Source organism: Schistocerca nitens, chromosome 1, assembly GCF_023898315.1.
Source record: "Schistocerca nitens isolate TAMUIC-IGC-003100 chromosome 1, iqSchNite1.1, whole genome shotgun sequence".
NCBI lineage: Eukaryota > Metazoa > Arthropoda > Insecta > Orthoptera > Acrididae > Schistocerca > Schistocerca nitens.
Genome location: NC_064614.1, coordinates 439,240,695 through 439,260,552, shown reverse-complemented (window position 1 = coordinate 439,260,552; position 19,858 = coordinate 439,240,695). Strand labels below are relative to the sequence as shown.

General features: G+C 47.5%; 1 protein-coding gene across 1 annotated transcript in view; it reads left to right on the top strand.

The window, feature by feature from the left end:
- Window positions 1-17,743: 17,743 nt before the first annotated feature.
- LOC126253100 (E3 ubiquitin-protein ligase TRIM37-like) overlaps window positions 17,744-19,858 on the top strand; it is a gene marked incomplete at its 5' end in the record, with an annotated part of 178,035 nt that continues 175,920 nt past the window's right edge. Inside the window, 2 exons of the mRNA XM_049954248.1 lie at window positions 17,744-17,758; window positions 18,148-18,404. Coding sequence (XP_049810205.1) covers window positions 17,744-17,758; window positions 18,148-18,404 — 272 coding nt within the window. The remainder of the gene's footprint in view (window positions 17,759-18,147; window positions 18,405-19,858) is intronic.

Below are 19,858 nucleotides of genomic sequence, written 5' to 3'. Positions count from 1 at the left end.
GACAGAACTCTTTCTCTCACTTCTTATCCTCATCGACCGATATGAACTCGTTATCCGATATCCCACCTCTCTTAACCTATCCCTCCCCACTCGCAGAGCTGCGTCCAACATCAATACAATACCACCACTCTTCCAGCAACATACCGTTAAATTTACATTACTGGTGCTGTCGCTCCACGATAATTTGTTTCCAAAGCATTACCAGTCAAAGTCATCTCATTAATGGCAACCATCATAACATAAAGCAGCACAACATCAAAAATGAATCACCAATATTGTTGCCTCAGCCTGTGATACACTATATACCATAGCAATTATCTCCCAGGTGACAGGTATTTGGGAAAATACCGCTATCACCTGTACCGACCTACATGCGTGAAAGTCGGGCCATAAGCCTATTCACAAATGAAAGCATATGCAATCATATCTGTGACAACCCACAACTCTGTTACAGTCTACATGTGTTGTGTATTTCCTTCCTCTCTCTCTCTCTCTCTCTCTCTCTCTCTCTCTCTCTCTCCCTCCCACCCTTCCTTCCATCCTCCCCTTCCCCCGCTTTCACAGACACACACACACACACACACACACACACACACACACACAGAGAGAGAGGGAGACAAATGGCATGATGGTGGAATTACTATTTTACACGTTCTTCGCACATGTTTGCACATAACACGCCATATTTGCTTAAATAAGTTAACAGAATGTATATGTGATGCAGATTGACCTCAAAAGGAGCGTAAGATTACTGAAAGGTATTTACATTTAAATTAATGTTCTCTGATGCGATCGATGTATCCACATGAATTTGAACCTTGTAGCAAAATAGTTTTTATCTTCTGCTGCTAGATAGCGTCACAGTTTCGCTTTGTATATACGAATTTTTGTGAGCAGAGTGTTTTATTAGTGTATTAAATCCATGATGTTAATCCTCCGAAACGCATGGTGGGGAAAACAATAAATGTGACGTGTTAACAGTAATTAATATTTTCATACTGATACTCGTAACAGTCACTGTCGAGGTTAAACTAAAATGATTACATTTAAAGTTAGCAGTTTTTAATGGTTAGGCCTTTTGAGGATCAAATGAAATAACTGATGTCTTCTTTCTTTTCTCCTTCCTTTCTAGTAGTTTGTCATTCATTCACTATGTTATTCTCTTCTTTCTTATGTCGACATTACCCTCGTCTTTTACTTTGTTTTCACCTGGAAGCCCTTGAAACATTTCATTTTTGCTCTGAACTTTTTTCTTTTGAGTGTTTATTCCTCCATTATTTCCATTTCTCACAAGCGCGATTAAATATCTTTGATCCATGTCACAGTCCTTCTTGGTTCTTCGTCAAAAAAATCAAAAATTCTTTCTTTCTTATCTAGCTTTTTTAGATGTCCACAGAATACAACTCTTTCTTATTGTGTAAAATATTCGTTCTATTCTTCCATAAACTTCTTCATTTCTTCTAAATTTCCATTTCCCATTGTTATATTTTGCTCCAAGACTTTCCTTACTATTCCCCTTCCCTTATTTACTATTTCGCCTGATTGTCTGGCTGTATTTAACGAAAATCATTCTGAAACACAAGGGCGTTCTGGTGTGATTACAGTATTGTCGCGCCAGTGTTTTGCATTTATGGATAAGGATTCCATGTTATGCAGACTTTTCCACATAAAACCGGTACGCCTCACGTCCGAGATACAAGTAACAATGAACTAACTAAAAAGGAATAGATAATAGTAACGTTGAAAACATGTGGTTACCTGTTTATAAGAGATGCTGGAAGTGGTGGCCATGGGCGTCACAGCATTGCTGACTTCGTGTGATGATGTTACCAGCAACACGCTGTAATTCCGCAAGTGTGATATTCTTAATTTCTCTAGTAATGTTTCATTTAAGATTATCTATTGTGTGAGGATCTAAAGCATTGACTTTGCTTTTTAGCGTGCCCCGTAAATAAAAGTCACACGATGTTAAGTCTGGGGACCTTGGGGACGAGAGGGAACACGGTGATGTGGCTGGATGTGTGAGTCGTTACTGCATCTTGTTGGAATACTGCATACAGCTTCTCTGCATCTGTTAATTGTGCGTAGAAAGAGTCAAAGACATCTATCTGTAGTCGGAAAATGTGAGGCCAATAATGCACATGCCGGACAACGCACGCCAAACACCTATCTTCTCTGAGTGGAGAGGTTCTTCATGCAGAATATGTCGACCTTGCAGCAGAAGCCAACCCACAACAGACACCGATTCGAATCTCAGTTACGGTGACATCCTCAGCCGGCATAGACAGCAAGCTTTTATACACGGCAAGGCAAGTGTTGCTGTAGCTGAGGACATGTACGCAGTCTACCATGCGCCGCCATAATATCTCGAAACGCAAGTTTTTGCCCATTGCCCGGATTTGGACATTAGGCCCCAGCTTGAGAGTCTGGCTGACACACGGGAGCTGTTGCTTTTAAGGTTTACATTTTACAAACTCCCAATCAGAACACAAGCCCAGAGTACAAATTCCAAGTTAGCTGCTGTATGCCAACACTCTTCGTATTTATCTTGACACTATCTGCACCATTTCACATTCATGGACTAGGACAACGAGTCTTTGATTCTTAATTTCTGCAATACCTCACTTCAATACTCCAAGGCTCAGCCACTTCTACTCGTGTCGACACTATTAGCGTGGACCTGCAGATCAAAGGATGTGAGGGTGGGAGCTGGTAAACTCTACAAATTCTACACTTGTGGTAGCAATAAATAATGCTTACTATCACCAATATTGTGAAGCGACCAAAGTTTTAGCTCCAATTTTCGGTATGGTGTTTCTTCTTATGCCCTAGAAGCTACTCTGAGCAGCCAGAATCTAGTCCAGGCCAGCTGGAAGTCAGGGCTACGGTGCCATTTAGACAGGTTGTTTTCCTTAGATACAATTTGGATGGGAAGGTCTGGTAAGTATAATAGCGAGGAGATGATTCTCAGTGTTGTTCCGAATATGATGGTGGGGAAATCAGAAGGTGGGTTCAGAAATATTGCAGCTGGTACCACTGATCAGCAACCCTTGCCCTCGTAGTTCTAAACTCTGTATGTTACTGAGATGTCATCGGTCATAATAGGTACAGATGATGATTAAATGATCTGTTACTGGAAGGGACCAGTATGTCCCGACTTTTTGGAAGAACTCATTATCACTAGCAATTGCCTCACTAGGACACTCAAAAAGGTTTCCCGGCATGGAACAGTTTGAACTCGCATGAGCCTGGTACCGTATGTATTAGCTTTGTGGGGCAGATGGTAACTGGCGGATCATTAAGGCCCAGGAGCCATTTCAGTGGTGCATTATCTGTTAAAGCTTTCAAATGTCAACGCACAATTAGTAACGGAAACAAGCGATTCCATAGATCCAAGTGAGTATTTCTTTTTCAGCAATCAAATAACTTTTTTCCACTTTAGTAGCTGCCGAGAAGCATTCAATTTCCTGGCTCAGGGCAACCTCCAAGGCGTGACAGCTCTTTTCTGTGTGTGTGTGTGTGTGTGTGTGTGCAAGTATGTGTGCTTGTGGGAAAGAATGTGGTAAAATTGGCTAAAAATGTCGTCAAACAAAGAGGATTAAATCTACAGAATTGCATTGACGCTCTCCCAACCTCACTCACAGTCACCCACACAATCACACCATCTCACATACCTGAACATAAAGTAAAATCGTTTGAAATGCGATGAAAATGTAACTAAAACAAAAGTAACATAAGAGAAGAGCTAAAATAATTACACAAGGATATGTGACTGGCTGGACGCTTACAAAAAACGTGGATGAGCCAGCACCTTGACAACACATTAAAAACTTTTCTCTAAAATTTTAGGAGACATACGAGGTGCATTCTAGTTCTAAGGCCTCCGATTTTTTTTTTTTTTTTTTTTTTTTTTTTGTAATTAACTACTCACACGAAATCGATGAAACTGGCGTTACTTCTCGACGTAATCGCCCTGCAGACGTACACATTTTTCACAACGCTGACCCCATGATTCCATGGCAGCGGGGAAGGCTTCTAGGAGTCTGTTTTGACCACTGGAAAATCGCTGAGGCAATAGCAGCATGGCTGGTGAATGTGCGGCCACGGAGAGTGTCTTTCAATGTTGGAAAAAGCCAAAAGTCACTAGGAGACAGGTCAGGTGAGTAGGGAGCATGGGGAATCACTTCAAAGTTGTTATCACGAAGAAACTGTTGCGTAACGTTAGCTCGATGTGCGGGTGCGTTGTCTTGGTGAAACAGCACACGCGCAGCCCTTCCCGGACGTTTTTGTTGCCGTGCAGGAAGGAATTTGTTCTTCAAAACATTTTCGTAGGATGCACCTGTTAGCGTAGTGCCCTTTGGAACGCAATGGGTAAGGATTACGCCCTCGCTGTCCCAGAACATGGACACCATCATTTTTTCAGCACTGGCGGTTACCCGAAATTGTGCTGACTGGCGCTTTGTTTCTGGATTGAAAAATGGCATACACGTCTCATCCATTGTCACAACCGACGAAAAGAAAGTCCCATTCATGCTGTCGTTGCGCGTCAACATTTCTTGGCAACATGCCACACGGGAAGGCATGTGGTCGTCCGTCAGCATTCGTGGCACCCACCTGGATGACACTTTTCGCATTTTCAGGTCGTCATGCAGGATTGTGTGCACAGAACCCACAGAAATGCCAACTCTGGAGGCGATCTGTTCAACAGTCATTCGGCGATCCCCCAAAACAATTCTCTCCACTTTCTCGATCATGTCGTCAGACCGGCTTGTGGGAGCCCGAGGTTGTTTCGGTTTGTTGTCACACGATGTTCTGCCTTCATTAAACTGTCGCACCCACGAACGCACTTTCGACACATCCATAACTCCATCACCACATGTCTCCTTCAACTGTCGATGAATTTCAATTGGTTTCACACCACGCAAATTCAGAAAACGAATGATTGCACGCTGTTCAAGTAAGGAAAACGTCGCCATTTTAAGTATTTAAAACAGTTCTCATTCTCGCCGCTAGCGGTAAAATTCCATCTGCCGTACGGTGCTGCCATCTCTGGGACGTATTGACAATGAACGCGGCCTCATTTTAAAACAATGCGCATGTTTCTATCTCTTTCCAGTCCGGAGAAAAAAAATCGGAGGCCTTAGAACTTGAATGCGCCTCGTATCAGAACATTCAGAAAGCCTTGAAAGTCGTCCCTCATTCCTTTGATAGTCAAGTAAAGTAGAGGGCAAATCTGTCAGCAGATGATCTGCTGTGCTCTGATCTTAAAATAAAACACAGTCCAGTAAAATGTGGCGCTATGTGATCTGTGCGCCACAAACACCACACATTAGTGGATCCTCGTCGGAGGAAGAAGCCGTTTGCCTTATAGGGCTGTGTCCTATGCAGGACCTCAATCCGCCTGTGTAGCTGGAAGGACGTACGTCACAGCCATGTTGTGGACTTTATCGGACGCAGCTTATTGTCTGTCCCTTCCAACCTTCCTTCTTCCCATCGACGCATAACTCTTTGTACCTTAACAGCGATGTGACAGCATGTAGAGGGTTGGCTCATTGCTTATCTGATGATTGTGGCATGCCTCCTTGGCTGCTACAGCTGAAATTTCGTTCACCTTAGTACCCATTCCGGAGTTCTGCAGTGACTAGAGCGGCAGTCGGCTAAAGCACTGCCTTGGGGTTGTGCTTGCTCCATACAAGTTACTCCAGCACGCGCTTCATGCAGATCAAATGGCTCGAAGCACTATGGGACTTAACATCTGAGGTCATCAGGCCCCTAGACTTAGAACTACTCAAACCTAACTAACCTAAGGACATCACACACATCCATGCCCGATGCAGGATTCGAACCTGCGACCGTAGCAGCAGCGCGGTCACGCAGATCCCAGACGGCCTTAATGTTCGTGGACGACTGGAGGAAAAGCTTTCCGTAGATGTCTGGGCAACAGTATGTTATACGGTGGATTAGGAACAGTGAGAATCCTACATGTCTGATGTACTACGAGGACTTGCCGCAGATTGCGTGTGGCAGTTCCGCAGCATCAGCACAGAGACTGGGTATGGGGCTGGTCCTTTAACAAGCCGTAGCTAGCCTGATTCCCTCATGGTGGTCTTTTATGATTTCAACTGATTTGTTGTCAGCTCCATATTTTTGTAAGGTGTTGAATAATGTTTCTCTGTTAACACATTTTATTATTCTTATTTTTGTATGTTCGTATCAACAGACGAGAGAGTAGATGTACTTAAGTCTCACTGTAAGATTCTTATTTTGTATAACACTGTACTACGTGAAATTTCTGAATTAACAGTGCATGTGGACCGGAAAAAAAGCTTACGGCCTGAAAATATAGCTTGTGCCTGAACTAACTTGCACCAAAATTGTGAAGATGAACTTTAAGTGACAGACAACATAGTGTGTTATAACAAGCTGAGCAGCTTTTTTCCAGAAAGTGGAATTGGGCTGAGCATTTGTTTTCTACTTCGTACGACTGCAGCCAAAAGTTGAAAAGGCGATTAACAATTTTGATAGGCTCGTCCTAAGAGCAGGCCTTGCTATAATTTAATTCTATAACTCTTTGTACATTTCTGAGCTCATTTTTGTGCATATATATCCCATCGTAATTTTCTTTTCTTTATTTTTAATTGTTGTATTAGCTGACTATTCTCTGCAATTTATTGACCGACAAGCTTCCCACGTTATCAATTGAATAACATCTTTGTCCTCTTGCGATGTTACGACTAGTGTCCTACTCGTCTTTTAAGCCGTCAAAAGGCTGCATGTGGTCGAAGCTGTTACTTGGCTGACGACTTGGGAACTTTAGCGAAATGTAAGATACAGGCCTAACTAAATTCCCTTTATGAAGTTTGAGGACTTGTAGTGGGATCAAGAAGGTAAAGTTTGCCATACGAACTCAAGTTTCTCGCTTACTCCTGCTGCTTGTCGTCTGGATCCACTCACATGTAGCATTCGATCCGACGAACACCGACGTCCAAACATTTACGGTATCTCCGCACCATGTTCCGTCACACACGATCACCAATTCCTGATCCTCCAACATCAAAAGTGTCGGTTAGACCATCAGTGACAGAGCCGCTCGAGTTCCTGCTGCTAGTAAGGTGAGTACACCGTTTCGTTTATTACATACATTTACGAGCTTCAAACAGGAGCGGCCTATTTTCGGTTACCTGAGCAGTTACTAGTATATTTTTCTAATTTCTTGAGTGTTTGAGTGCTTACTAGGAACAACCGCTTATTTTAATAACAGTGTTGCGTAGAGCACCGCCGTTGCTATCAACCCTTGTATCGACCCTCGTATCGTAAAGGCTTTTGTTTGTTTTGCTTAGAACAGCTCAGCGTCGGTTAGACCGTAAGTGACAGAGCCGCTCGAGATCCTGCTGCTAATAAGGCGAGTATAGCGTTTCGTTTATTACATATTTTTACGAGTTTCAAACAGGAGTGGTTTCATAAATGGATAGGCACTGAGATTGCTATGTACAGATGCGAGCTGAGTTGGTGACCCTTCGCTCACAGCTCTAGGCAGTTTTTTGCTTCGGTCACACAGCTTGAGGCTGCTGCCAAGGGGCATCACTGTGTGAGGGTGGGGGAGGCGGGAGGGGGGGGGGAGGGGGGAGGGTCGGACGCAGGGATGCGAGAGACTTCGAGCACGACTCACGTGTCCCCCGATTGGTCGATTGCTGTGGCCGCCCCGGGTACTGCCTACACTGAGGTTGACCACTCACCCGTGGTCGAGTGAGAGATCATTCCAAAGTCTGGCAGACAGCGAAATACTTTCCGTGGGATCGATCGTAGGACTTCCCCAGTTCGTTTGACGAACAGGTTTCTGGCGTTATCTGCGGCTGACGAAGTCTCTCAGCCGGACGCAGTCGTCCACCCAGATGCAGTTGGAAGGATCGATTGGATGACTACAGGGTGGACAGAGTATCGTTAGCAATTTGAAGCAGGCGCACAGTAAGGGCTGGTTTAGGTAAGTCGGCTGTGTAAACGAGCAGTGACGTGTCGTATCCTTGCGTCACACCGACTGTTGTTAACGTGAGCCTGTCGTTTGGTTAAATAGAAGTGTTATGTTCGCTGCCCTTGGTTTCTCAACTCGGCGTTCACGATAAGAGAAATTGTTACCACTAACAGACTTATTCATTTATTTAGTTAATCGTATGGTGATCGTTTACAATATACAGTTGATATAAGACAAGTGATTTTATACGATATACATATGTTATAAGACAAGATTAAACCATAAAGTCTGTGCTTTTCAACCAATTAATTAAGCTGGGTGTGAGAGTGAACAAGTCGTCGGGAATTCCAGGATATGAATGAAGTGGACAGCGTTGGACTAGATGTTCAATTGTCTGCTCTTCTTAATTACATTCACACATTGGTGAACTGACCCAGCCCCATTTGTACCTGAAATAGTTACAATAACCATGTCGAGTCCTTAACCTGTTGAGGTGGCACCAGAGGTTCCTCGGTAGGTCAAAACTTTTTGGCTTCTTTGTGGGACCGAGGTGATGGGCTCTTGTTCCCAATGTTTTTGTTGACCATTCATGCTTCTAGCTTTCATTTAGATCAGAACCATCCGCGATGAGTTGTCCTGCAGTAACACTTGCTGGTCTTCTTGATCGCAATCGTTGCTGTGGCGGATGACAGAATTCCTGGTGCAGTGGTAGAGAGGGTGATGCAGAGATTTTCTTGGTCTCCCTCAGTAGAAATGAATATATGTAAGCAACTCAAGAATTGTTACCAAATTACAGTCATGAATTTCGATTTAGAATGTCGTCATACTATAGCGTTGAAGAACAGCGCGTCTCCTGCAAAACTGCTTCACTTTAACAGTGTCAGCTTTAAAACTCAAATCACGTACAGCAGCGATATGAATAATCAAATAGCACTACGTTACTTCTTTAATAATACACTCATTTGTTTCATTAATTTAAGTTGCATTTGTGAATCGCAGCGTAAAAACGTTCAAAACGTAATAACCCTGGCACCAGCCCCAAGTTAGAAACCTTGCTCTTTAATACAGTGGACAAACTATGTTACCAGTGTGAAAACAGTATTTCACAAGTCTCCTGGTCTCTCCAGTGCATCGTAATTCGCGCTGGGGTATTATGCGGCTGCAGTGGAGCGTAATTTCAGAACTACGGCCGAAATTTTCGCTCGGTATCGAGTGCTGGGGCTGATGTCTTGCAAGTGAGCTTTCTTCTCCTTAAAATATGAGGTCAAGTTGTTGATGGTTCCAGGTTAGAATAGCTCTTAGTTCTATGAGTAGGTTCGTTGCCAAATGTATTTGCAAATTCCACCCGCCATTATAAAAGGACACTTTAAAATTTGGTGATCTTTTCTTATGTTTCGTTATGTGTGTATGTACTGTCCAGCCACATTAACGTGACCACATGTCCAAAGCCTGAAAAACCACTTTTTTTCAGCAAGGAGCTCTGCGAGACCTACAAGAAGAGCGTCAGTGAGATTCTGGAAGGTACCGAAAGGGATGTAGAGCCATGCCGACTCCAGTGCCGTAGCCAGATGCGCTATGTTTCTCTGTTGAGGATCCAGGCGCGAATAGCCCGGTCGAGGTGGTCCCACAGATGCTCGATTGGGTTTTAATCTGGGAAAATTGGAAATTTATGGTAACGACTATGGGAACAAACTGCTGAGGTCATCGTTCCTAGGCTTACACACTACTTAACCTAATTTACACTATCTTACGCTAAGGACAACACACACACCCATTCCCGAGGGAGGACTCGACCCTCCGACGGGGAGAGCCGCGCGAACCGGTGCAAAGCTCCTGAGACCGGACGGCTACCCCATGCGGCTAAATCCGGGAAGTTTGGTGGCCAGAGGAGTACGGCAAACTCATCCTGGAGCTCTTCGAATCACACACATACATTGCTAGCTGTGTCACATGTTGTTTTGTCTTGCTGGTAGATGCCATAGTGTTGAGAAAAAACAAGCTGTGATTCTTGAAGTTTTCCCGGTGTACTGAATATTCGATGAGAATTCGGGATTGCAGCTGGATCACGTTGATTTCTTGCCACGGTATTTCGGCTGGCAATCGTCCAGCTATCTTCAGGTGAGTGTCCGTCACTGGAGACTGCAAGTTCCCGGAGTCAACTTTATAGCAAAACATTGGCGCGAAAACGCATGCGCATTGGCCTCCGTCACAGGAGTGTCCTCTATTGAAATCTGCGCCCTCTGGAGGTACTGCTCTATTTGTGGTGCGCAGGCGCATGCGTAAAGGTGAAAACTACATGTCCGACCTTTCTCGGAATGCGCGCCCACGTCGCTAGAAACAGACGTCAGATGTCGCCAGACGTGTCATTATGAATAAACTGTTTCTCTCAGAGGAAATTAGAGAGATCACCGGTTCCCAAGCCTTGTCCAGTTGAAAACCGCCATCACGATTTATAAGATTTTGCGCTAAGCGTATCTCCACAGATTCTTTAATTACGTGTCGTCTGACTGATGTGAGCTTTACCACATGTTGTTTCTGATGGAGACAGCCTTACAAAGGAGCTGGAACATTTAAGAGTCGGTGTCTGCGCTATAACGCACACCCAACAGCCGAATGCCACGAGGCACCCACCTGCCCGCATTGTAGGCAAGCGCACTTCCTCCGGCAGTGCCCTAACCTTCAATCCCCTCCCTCCTGTAATACCTGCAATCTCCCCCATCCCACCTACTCCCAAAAGTGTAAAACCCGACCCCCTCCGACCACTCCTGAACTCACTGTCCCTGTCCGTCCTCTGGACGCCCCCACCCCTCCTGGCAATTCCCTTTGTCCCCCCCCCCCCCACCGCTGAAGACATCATCAGGTTCCTCACCATTGTCCTACAAAACGTCCACCCTTTCCAGCGCCCTCACACCCTCCAACAGGTCTCCCTTGCTGCCCGTTCCATTTTCCACTTAAAAATGTATGCCACCTACTCCAACGACCAGGCCCAATTCACCTTCTCCCGTCTTGACACCCTTGTCTAAATCCCTGTCATGGCGCGACAGCACCGTATTCTTTTCAACAACATTCACTCCCTTCCCGCCAACAAAAACCCCTTCCTGCACACCCTTGCCACCCACCGCGTGGATGCCTTCCTCCTCAATGAAACCTACCTCCAACCCCACCACACCGTCCACACATCGCCCTACCTCCTTCACCGCTCCGATAATCCCCTCCCAATTGCGCGTGGCGGAGTTGCCATTGGTCACCACCACCAGATCCCAGTTCGGCTCCAACCTCTCCTTCCCGACCCCACCGAACACCTGATCCTTAGTCTCTTCTTCCCCAGCCTTACTGTCACCTGCGCCACCATCTACATCCGCCCTAACGCCCCTATTCCCTTCGACTTTCTCTCCCACATTGGCCGTACCTTCTCCTCCTACGTGATCGCCGCCGACCTCAACATCCATAGTCGTTCCGCCGCCCAGTTACGGCGGTGGCATCGGTTCCTCTCCTCCCTTCAAGGTGACATCATTCACATCCCCCAGCACACCCATCCCGAATCCAACTCCACTCCCGATGTTATCCTTTCCTCCCCTAACCTCCTTGGCCGCATAATGCTGGATGTCCTGGAGCCTATTGGTAGCGACCATCTCCCTGTCCTCCTCACCATTTCAGACGGTCGTCGCCCCCACCCCGACCCTCCTAATGACCCTCCCCCAAAGTACGTCCATGACTATTCCCGTGCCAACTGGAATGCCTACCGGGATACCCTCTCCACCCAGGTCTATAGCCACCCCTTCACCTACCGCCACCCTGACGATGTTACCCATGACGCCTCCTTTCTCCAGCAGACCTTGTATGAGGCCTTGGAGGCCCACCACCCTACTGTCGCCATCCAACCCCACCGTCCTACCTTACCCCCACAGGCCATCCTCCTCCTCCGTGAAACCCGCCGTCTCTACCGTGCCTTCCTCCACATGCGTGACCCGGGCACACTCCGACGCCACCGGCAACTCCAGCGACACATTCGAAATTTGCTCGCAGCTAAGAAACGCCGGGACTGGCGACAGACATGCACCCGTTTACACGCTACCCTACCTATAAACTCGTCCAAGTTCCGCTCAGCCTACCGTCGCCTTACCGGAACTAAACCCTCCCCCTACTATCCTCTTCTCCATGATGATCACCCCTTCCCTGATACCCTTAGTAAGGCCAATCACTTTGCCTCTTACCTCTCCGATGTCTTTTCCATTCCCGATGATCCCCAGTTCGATTACTCCCTCTTCCCAGATGTCCGCAATCAAACTTACACCTCTGTCCCTCCCCTCGCACCTGGTTTCCAGTACTTAGACAACATTGCACATACGGAACTCAATGCCCCTATCACTACACGGGATCTCATTGCTACACTCCGCACGAAACGCAACAGCGCTCCTGGTCACGATCGTGTCACCTACCGTCACCTTCGTGAAGCTCCTGTCTCTTTCCTCTCCACCCTGGCCAGGCTCTACAATGTCGTCCTGTCTACCGGTTACTAGCCCGACCTGTGGAAAACCTCCCGTATCCTGATGTTCCTTAAACTTGGTAAACCACCGTCCGCCATCTCCTCCTACCGTCCCATCAACCTTACCTCGGTCTTCAGCAAGGTCCTGGAATCTATCCTCACCCGCCGCATCCACCAGCTTCTCTGCCAGCACCGCCTCCTTCCCGTTACCCAGTGTGGCTTTCGGCCGTCCTTCTCTTCCGACGACCTTCTCCTTCACCGCACTCATCTCCTTTCCGAACAGCTTAATTCCCATCGCTCTGCAATCTTCCTCTCCCTGGACCTCGAACGTGCTTATGACCGCGTATGGCATTCCGGTCTCCTCTTCAAGCTCCAAACCTTCGCCCTTCCCATTAACTACGTCCGTCTGATCAGCTCCTTTCTCTCCCACCGTCCTTCCTACGTCACCATCCATAACACGGATTCCTACACCTTTTTTCCCTCAGCCGGTGTGCCGCAAGGCTCCATCCTCTCCCCCCTTCTGTACCTTTTGTATACAGCGGACATGCCGCTGCCGTCACCTTCTCCAGTTTGCTGATGACACCGCCTTCCTTGCCCTTGCCCCACCCTGCAGCGCTCCCAACACCTTCTCCAATCCCATTTTGACTGGTTCACCGCTTGGTGCAACCAGTGGTTGCTCAAGGTCAATCCCTCCAAGACCCAGGCGATCATTGTAGGCAAAACCACCCCTTCCTTCCGCCTTCTTGATTTCTATCTCACCATCTATGGCCGTCCTATCGCCCTCACCCCCACCCTTAAGTACCTTGGCGTCACCCTCGACCGTCGACTCTCCTGGACCCCCCATCTACGGACAATCCAAGCCAAGGCACGCTCCCAACTCCGTCTCCTCAAGCTCCTTTCCAGCCGTACGTGGGGTCTGGACCCCTCCACCATACTCCACACCTATAAATCCCTCATCCGCCCTATCCTTTGTTACGCCCATCCGGCCTGGATCTCCGCCCCCCTACCATTTATAAATCCCTTCACATCCTCGAACGCCATGCTCTCCGCCTCGGCTATCGCATCTGTCTCCCCTCCCCCACGTGGATCCTGTATGATCTCATTCTGTTCCCCCGCCTCCTCCTTTTCCTTGAAAGGATACAGATCCTGTACACCTCCTGCAAACTCAATCCTTCTCACCTGCTTGTCTCACCCATCCTGTCCCGCCCCTGCCTGCTGCTGCACCTATATTCCCACATCCCACCCGATCTCCACCTCTCCACCCTCCTTACCCTCTCCCAAGGTGGCTTCCGCCAGCTCCCTCTCCCTGATGATGCCCTCCTCCCCTCCATCTACCCCTCCTACCAACTTTGATCCTTCTTCCCTCTTCCTGTGTTTGCTCCTTTGGGCACCCTCCCACCCTTCTCTCCCTCTTCCCTCCCTCCTCCATTTCTCCCCACTCCTCCCCCAGGCTTCCCCTCCCCTGTCCCTCTCCTCCTCCCCCATCTCCTCAGCCATTGGCATCCTTTTTCTCCCCTCTCCCCCACCTCACCCTTCTTCCCCTCTTGGCAGGTCCCCGGACTCGCACACGCTAAGTGGACATTCACACGCCGGAGATCATCGCCATCAGTGTCTCGTGTGTGCTGTCATGTTTAGTGTTCAGTGTTCACCGTCACACTCCATCGTTCACCAGTGCCATCGACATCTTCAGTGTTTCTGCTTCGTGTCAACAGTTAGTAGTGTGTATTGTCATCAAGTGTGAACGGCTTCATGTTTTCTTTTGTTTTGTTCATGTGTCTACTGTTTTTTCCCCGCCGTTTTGTTCCAACCCATGTGTCTTCTCTGTTTTCTCATTGTACTATCTTTGGCTGAAGAGCGGCGTATTGTGCTGCTGCCAGCCTACCTGTTACACTGGTATTAAAATCACAATAAAGAAAAAAAAACAAAAAAAATTTAGAGTCAGTGTTCAGAGGTAATGGTTACTCTCTACATCAGATTAGAACAGCGCTAAGAAGGAAGAAACGTGACCACCTACAACACAAAAACATAAGGAGCTATTCAAGTCCAGAGCGTTCCTTCCATATGCCGGCAACCTTTCATCTAAAATAGGTAGGATCCTAAGGAGACACCAAGTTAAAGTAATCTTCCGGCCACCGGCGAAGATTAGTGCCCTTCTCGATTTAGTAAAGGACGATCTGGGTCTGCGGAAGGCCGGGATCTATTAAATTCCTTGCCAGTGTGGCAAAGCTTACATCGGTCAGACGACACGCACAGCACATGAAAGGTGCATTGAACATGAACGCCACACTCGCCTTTCGCAGCCCAGTAAGTCGGCCGTAGCTGGGCTCTTCAGCTTATAGAATTTTTAAAACATAAGAAGATAAGAAACAAGAAAAGCAGGCGATAAAACGGTGACGTAAATTGTAAAACGGCGGAAAATTGTGGAAAGTTAAATTATAAAACAAATGGTGGGTGATGATAATAAAATACACAGGAAGCAGACAGGGAAAATAGTAGACAGACAATTAAAAAACACAGCAACAGTCTGGTTTCTGTTCGCAAGAGATGTAAAAAATGACACCCAGCGACAGTATGATGTCCGTTCGCAACACTTCGGAAAAGACGCGCAACACTTAACAATCACTGGAAACACTGCACTAAAAAGTCGGCGTGAAGATGACACACCACAGGCAAGGGCTGATCGGGGGGGGGGGGGGGGTAGGGACCTGGACAGATGAGGGGGAAAAGGGGAGGAGGAGAGGAAAAACAATGGGGGGGGGCGAGGAGGGAGAGGACTCAGAAGGGGGGAGCAGGGCAGACGCGAGGGGGAATGGGGAAAGGCAGAGGAAGGAAATGCAAAAGGACTTGGGAGAGAAGGGAGGCAGAGTGAGGGTAGGTGGGGTAAAAACAGGATGGAAGGAGGAGGGAGAGGGAGCCTGGAAAAAAGACAGAGTAAAGGAGGTGGAGATGAGGATCAGAGTTGATAGGAGAGAAATGGAGAGAGTACATCACTCAGGAGGGGGAGTTGACGGAAGCCACCTTGGGAAAGGAGATGAAGGGTGTAGAGATAGAGGGTAGGGGGGACACAACAGTGAAGGCGCGGCAGAGGGCGTGGGTTGGAGAGGAGAGCATTGTATTGCCACAGGACGTGCTATGGATTTTTCTGCGACGAAAATTTTGGCCTCAGCGAAAACTTTTTGGGATTCAATAATTAAAGAATCTGTGGAGATACGCCTAGCGCAAAATCTTATAAATCGTTATGGCCGTTTTCAACTGGACAAGGCTTGGGAACCGGTGATCTCTCTAATTTCCTCTGAGAGAAGACAGTTTATTCATAATGACACGTCTGGCGATATCTGACGTCTGTTTTTAGCGACGCGGGCGCGCATTCCGACAGAGGGCAGACATGTAGTTTTCACCTTTACGAATGCACCTGCGCTCCACAGATAGAACAGTAAATTCAGAGGGCACGGATTTCAAAAGAGGACGCTCCTGTGACGGAGGCCAATGCGCATGCGTTTTCGCGCCAATTTTTGGCTATAAAGTTGACTCCAGGAACTTGCAATCTCCAGTGACGGACACTCGCCTGAAAATGGCTGGCCGATTGCCAGCCGATATACCGTGCCAAGAAATCAACGTGATCCAGCTGCAATCCCGAAATCTCATCGAACAAAAAACAAGCTGCTTGTAGAGGCAGAAATGATCCCCAAGGATATGTTCATACTGGTGTTGCACCTCTGTGCCTTCCAGAATGACAAGTTCACCCAGTGACTGCCCTCCTGCCTGCACCCAATTGACGATTGTTGCATGGCATTTGCTTTCAGACGTACGCACCCCAACGGGCGTCTGTCCGATGGAGCATGAAACGTGATACATCTGAACAGGCCTCCTGTCACCAGTCAGTGAACGTCCATTTGCGGTAATGGTGTGCAAATTCCAGCATTCGTTGCCAATGAACAGCAGTCAGCGCCGGCCGAAGTGGCCGTGCGGTTAAAGGCGCTGCAGTCTGGAACCGTGAGACCGCTACGGTCGCAGGTTCGAATCCTGCCTCGGGCATGGATGTTTGTGATATCCTTAGGTTAGTTAGGTTTAACTAGTTCTAAGTTCTAGGGGACTAATGACCTCAGCAGTTGAGTCCCATAGTGCTCAGAGCCATTTGAACCATTTTTTGAACAGCAGTCAGCATCGGTGCACGAATCATTCGCCTTCTGCGGCGGCCCATTCGTTGCAAATTTCGCTGAACTGTAATTGAGTAGCCCCTTCGTTTATATGGGCAGTCAATTACCCAACTGTAGATCGTCTATTCTCCTGACACATCTCCACATCCATCGCTCAACCCTGTCATTTATGACAAGCGGCGCATCACAGTTGCCTCGGCGCAGGTTTTGCATAACGCTATTTCGCCCTCCACAGTATACCGGGTGATCAAAAAGTCAGTATAAATTTGAAAACTTAATAAACCACGGAATAATGTAGATAGAGAGGTAAAAATTGACACACATGCTTGGAATGACATGGGGTTTTATTAGCACAAAAAAAGTTCACAAAATGTCCGACAGATGGCGCTGGACAGCAAAACTGCTACCGTGACGGTGAGAGGTACGCCGATATGTTACAGAATCGCATCATCCCCAGCCTGGCTGATAAACACCTGCTGGAAGGTACCATGTTTATGCAGAATGGCGCTCCACCCCATATTGCTAGACGCGTGAAAGATCTCTTGCGCGCGTCGATTGGTGATGATCGTGTGCTCAGCCGCTACTTTCGTCATGCTTGGCCTCCCAGGTCCCCAGACCTCAGTCCGTGCGATTATTGGCTTTGGGGTTACCTGAAGTCGCAAGTGTATCGTGATCGCCTGACATCTCTAGGGATGCTGAAAGACGACATCCGACGCCAATGCCTCACCATAACGCTGGACATGCTTTACAGTGCTGTTCATAACATTATTCCTCGACTACAGCTTTTGTTGAGGAATGATGGTGGACATATTGAGCTTTTCCTGTAAAGAACATCATCTTTGCTTTGTCTTACTTTGTTATGCTAATTATTGCTATTCTGATCGGATGAAGCGCCACCTGTCGGACATTTTTTGAACTTTTGTATTTTTTTGGTTCTAATAAAACCCCATGTCATTCCAAGCATGTGTGTCAATTTGTACCTCTCTATATACATTATTCCGTGATTTATTCAGTTTTCAAATTTATACTGACTTTTTGATCACCCGGTATATTAACCACGGCGGCACACGAACAGTTGATGAACTTAGCCGTTTCGGAAATGCTTCCACTCTTGGCTAGGAAGGCAATGATCATGCCCATTTGGACGTCAGATAAATCGCTCCGTTTCCGCATTACGACAGCGACTGCGCTGTTTTCTGTGCCCCCATGAAACGCTTTATATATCCACCACTGCTAGTGCTGCCACCCACTGTCTGTGACTGGTTATTGCACATTTATAATTCGATTTTATGTTAAAATTTCGTGGCTTTTCTTGCAGTTGTGCTGTCAGATTAACATACTTTATGGGTTACTTATCCATGTCAGTTATGTTTTATGTTCTGTAATGAACTCAAACATGTCCTGTTTATATTATTATGTAAAATAATTTGTATCTGGAGAAATGAGTTCTGCTTGAAGCCAAATAAAAGAAAATAATAAATCAATAAAAAAGAAAAGTTGAGTTTTGGTGACAGGAGCGTGGGCGCGTGTTGCAGTCGCTGGCGGAGACGTTCCGGTGCTTCATCTGCATGGAGCGGCTGCGCGACGCGCACCTGTGCCCGCACTGCTCCAAGCTGTGCTGCTACCCGTGCATGCGCCGCTGGCTGACGGAGCAGCGCGCACAGTGCCCGCACTGCCGCGCCGCGCTGCGCCCGCACGAGCTGGTCAACTGCCGCTGGGTCGAGGACGTGACGCGACACATCGACGCGCTCGCCGCCAACGCGGGCGCCGGCGACCCGGCACACGCCGACAGGTACAGACACCGACTCGAAACACCGCGGCCGGCCTGTCACTGGAATCCAGCTACTCCCGCATGCGGGTCCGTTGCCTCGAACGCTGTTTCACTTTTGACGGTCGTCCTATTCTGTTACGGGGTACATACACTTGTGTGTACAACTTGCAAATAAAAGTACACTACTGGCCATTAAAATTCCTACACCAAGAAGAAATGCAGACGATAAACGGTATTCATTGGACAAATATATTATACTAGAACTGATAAGTGATTACATTTTCACGCAATTTGGATGCATACATCCTGAGAAATCAGTACCCAGAACAACCAACTCTGGCCGTAATAACGGCCTTGATACGTCTGGGCATTGAGTCAAACAGAGCTCGGATGGAGTGTACAGGTACAGCTGCCCATGCAGCTTCAACACGATACCACAGTTCATCAAGAGTAGTGACTAGCGTATTGTGACGAGCCAGCTGCTCGGCCACTATTGACCAGACGTTTTCAATTGGTGAGAGCTCTGGAGAATGTGCTGGCCAGGGCAGCAGTCGAACGTTTTCTGTATCCAGAAAGGGCCGTACAGGACCAGCAACATGCGGTCGTGCATTATCCTGCTGAAATGTAGGTTTTCGCAGGGATCGTATAAAGGGTAGAGCGGCGGGTCGTAACACATCTGAAATGTAACGTCCACTGTTCAAAGTGCCATCAAAGAGAACAAGAGCTGACCGAGACGTATAACCAATGGCACCCCATACCATCACGCCGGGTGATACGCCAGTATGGCAATGACGAATACACGCTTCCAATGTGCGTTCACCGTGATGTCGCCAAACACGGATGCGACCATCATAATGCTGTAAACAGAATATGGATTCATACGAAACAATGACGTATTGCCATTCGTGCACCCAGGTTCGTCGTTGAGTACACCATCGCAGGCGCTCCTGTCTGTGATGTAGCGTCAAGGGTAACCGCAGCTACGGTCTCCGAGCTGATAGTCCATGCTGCTGCAAACGTCGCCGAACTGTTCGTGCAGATGGTTGTTGTCTTGCAAAGGCCTCCATTTGTTGACTCAGGGATCGAGACGTGGCTGCACGATCCGTTACAGCTATGCAGATAAGATGCCTGTCATCTCGACTGCTAGTGATACGAGGCCGTTGGGATACAGCACGGCGTTCCGTATTACCCTCCTGAACCCACCAATTCCATATTCCGCTAACAGTCATTGGATCTCGACCAAAGCGAGCAGCAAATTCGCGATACGATAAACCGCAATCGCGATAGGCTACAATCCGACCTTTATCAAAGTCGGAAACGTGATGGTACGCGTTTCTCTTCCTTACACGAGGCATCACAACAACGTTTCACCAGACAACGCCGGTCAACTGCTGTTTGTGTATGAGAAATCGGTTCGAAACTTTCCTCATGTCAGCACGTTGTAGGTGTCGCCACCGGCGCCAACCTTGTGTGAA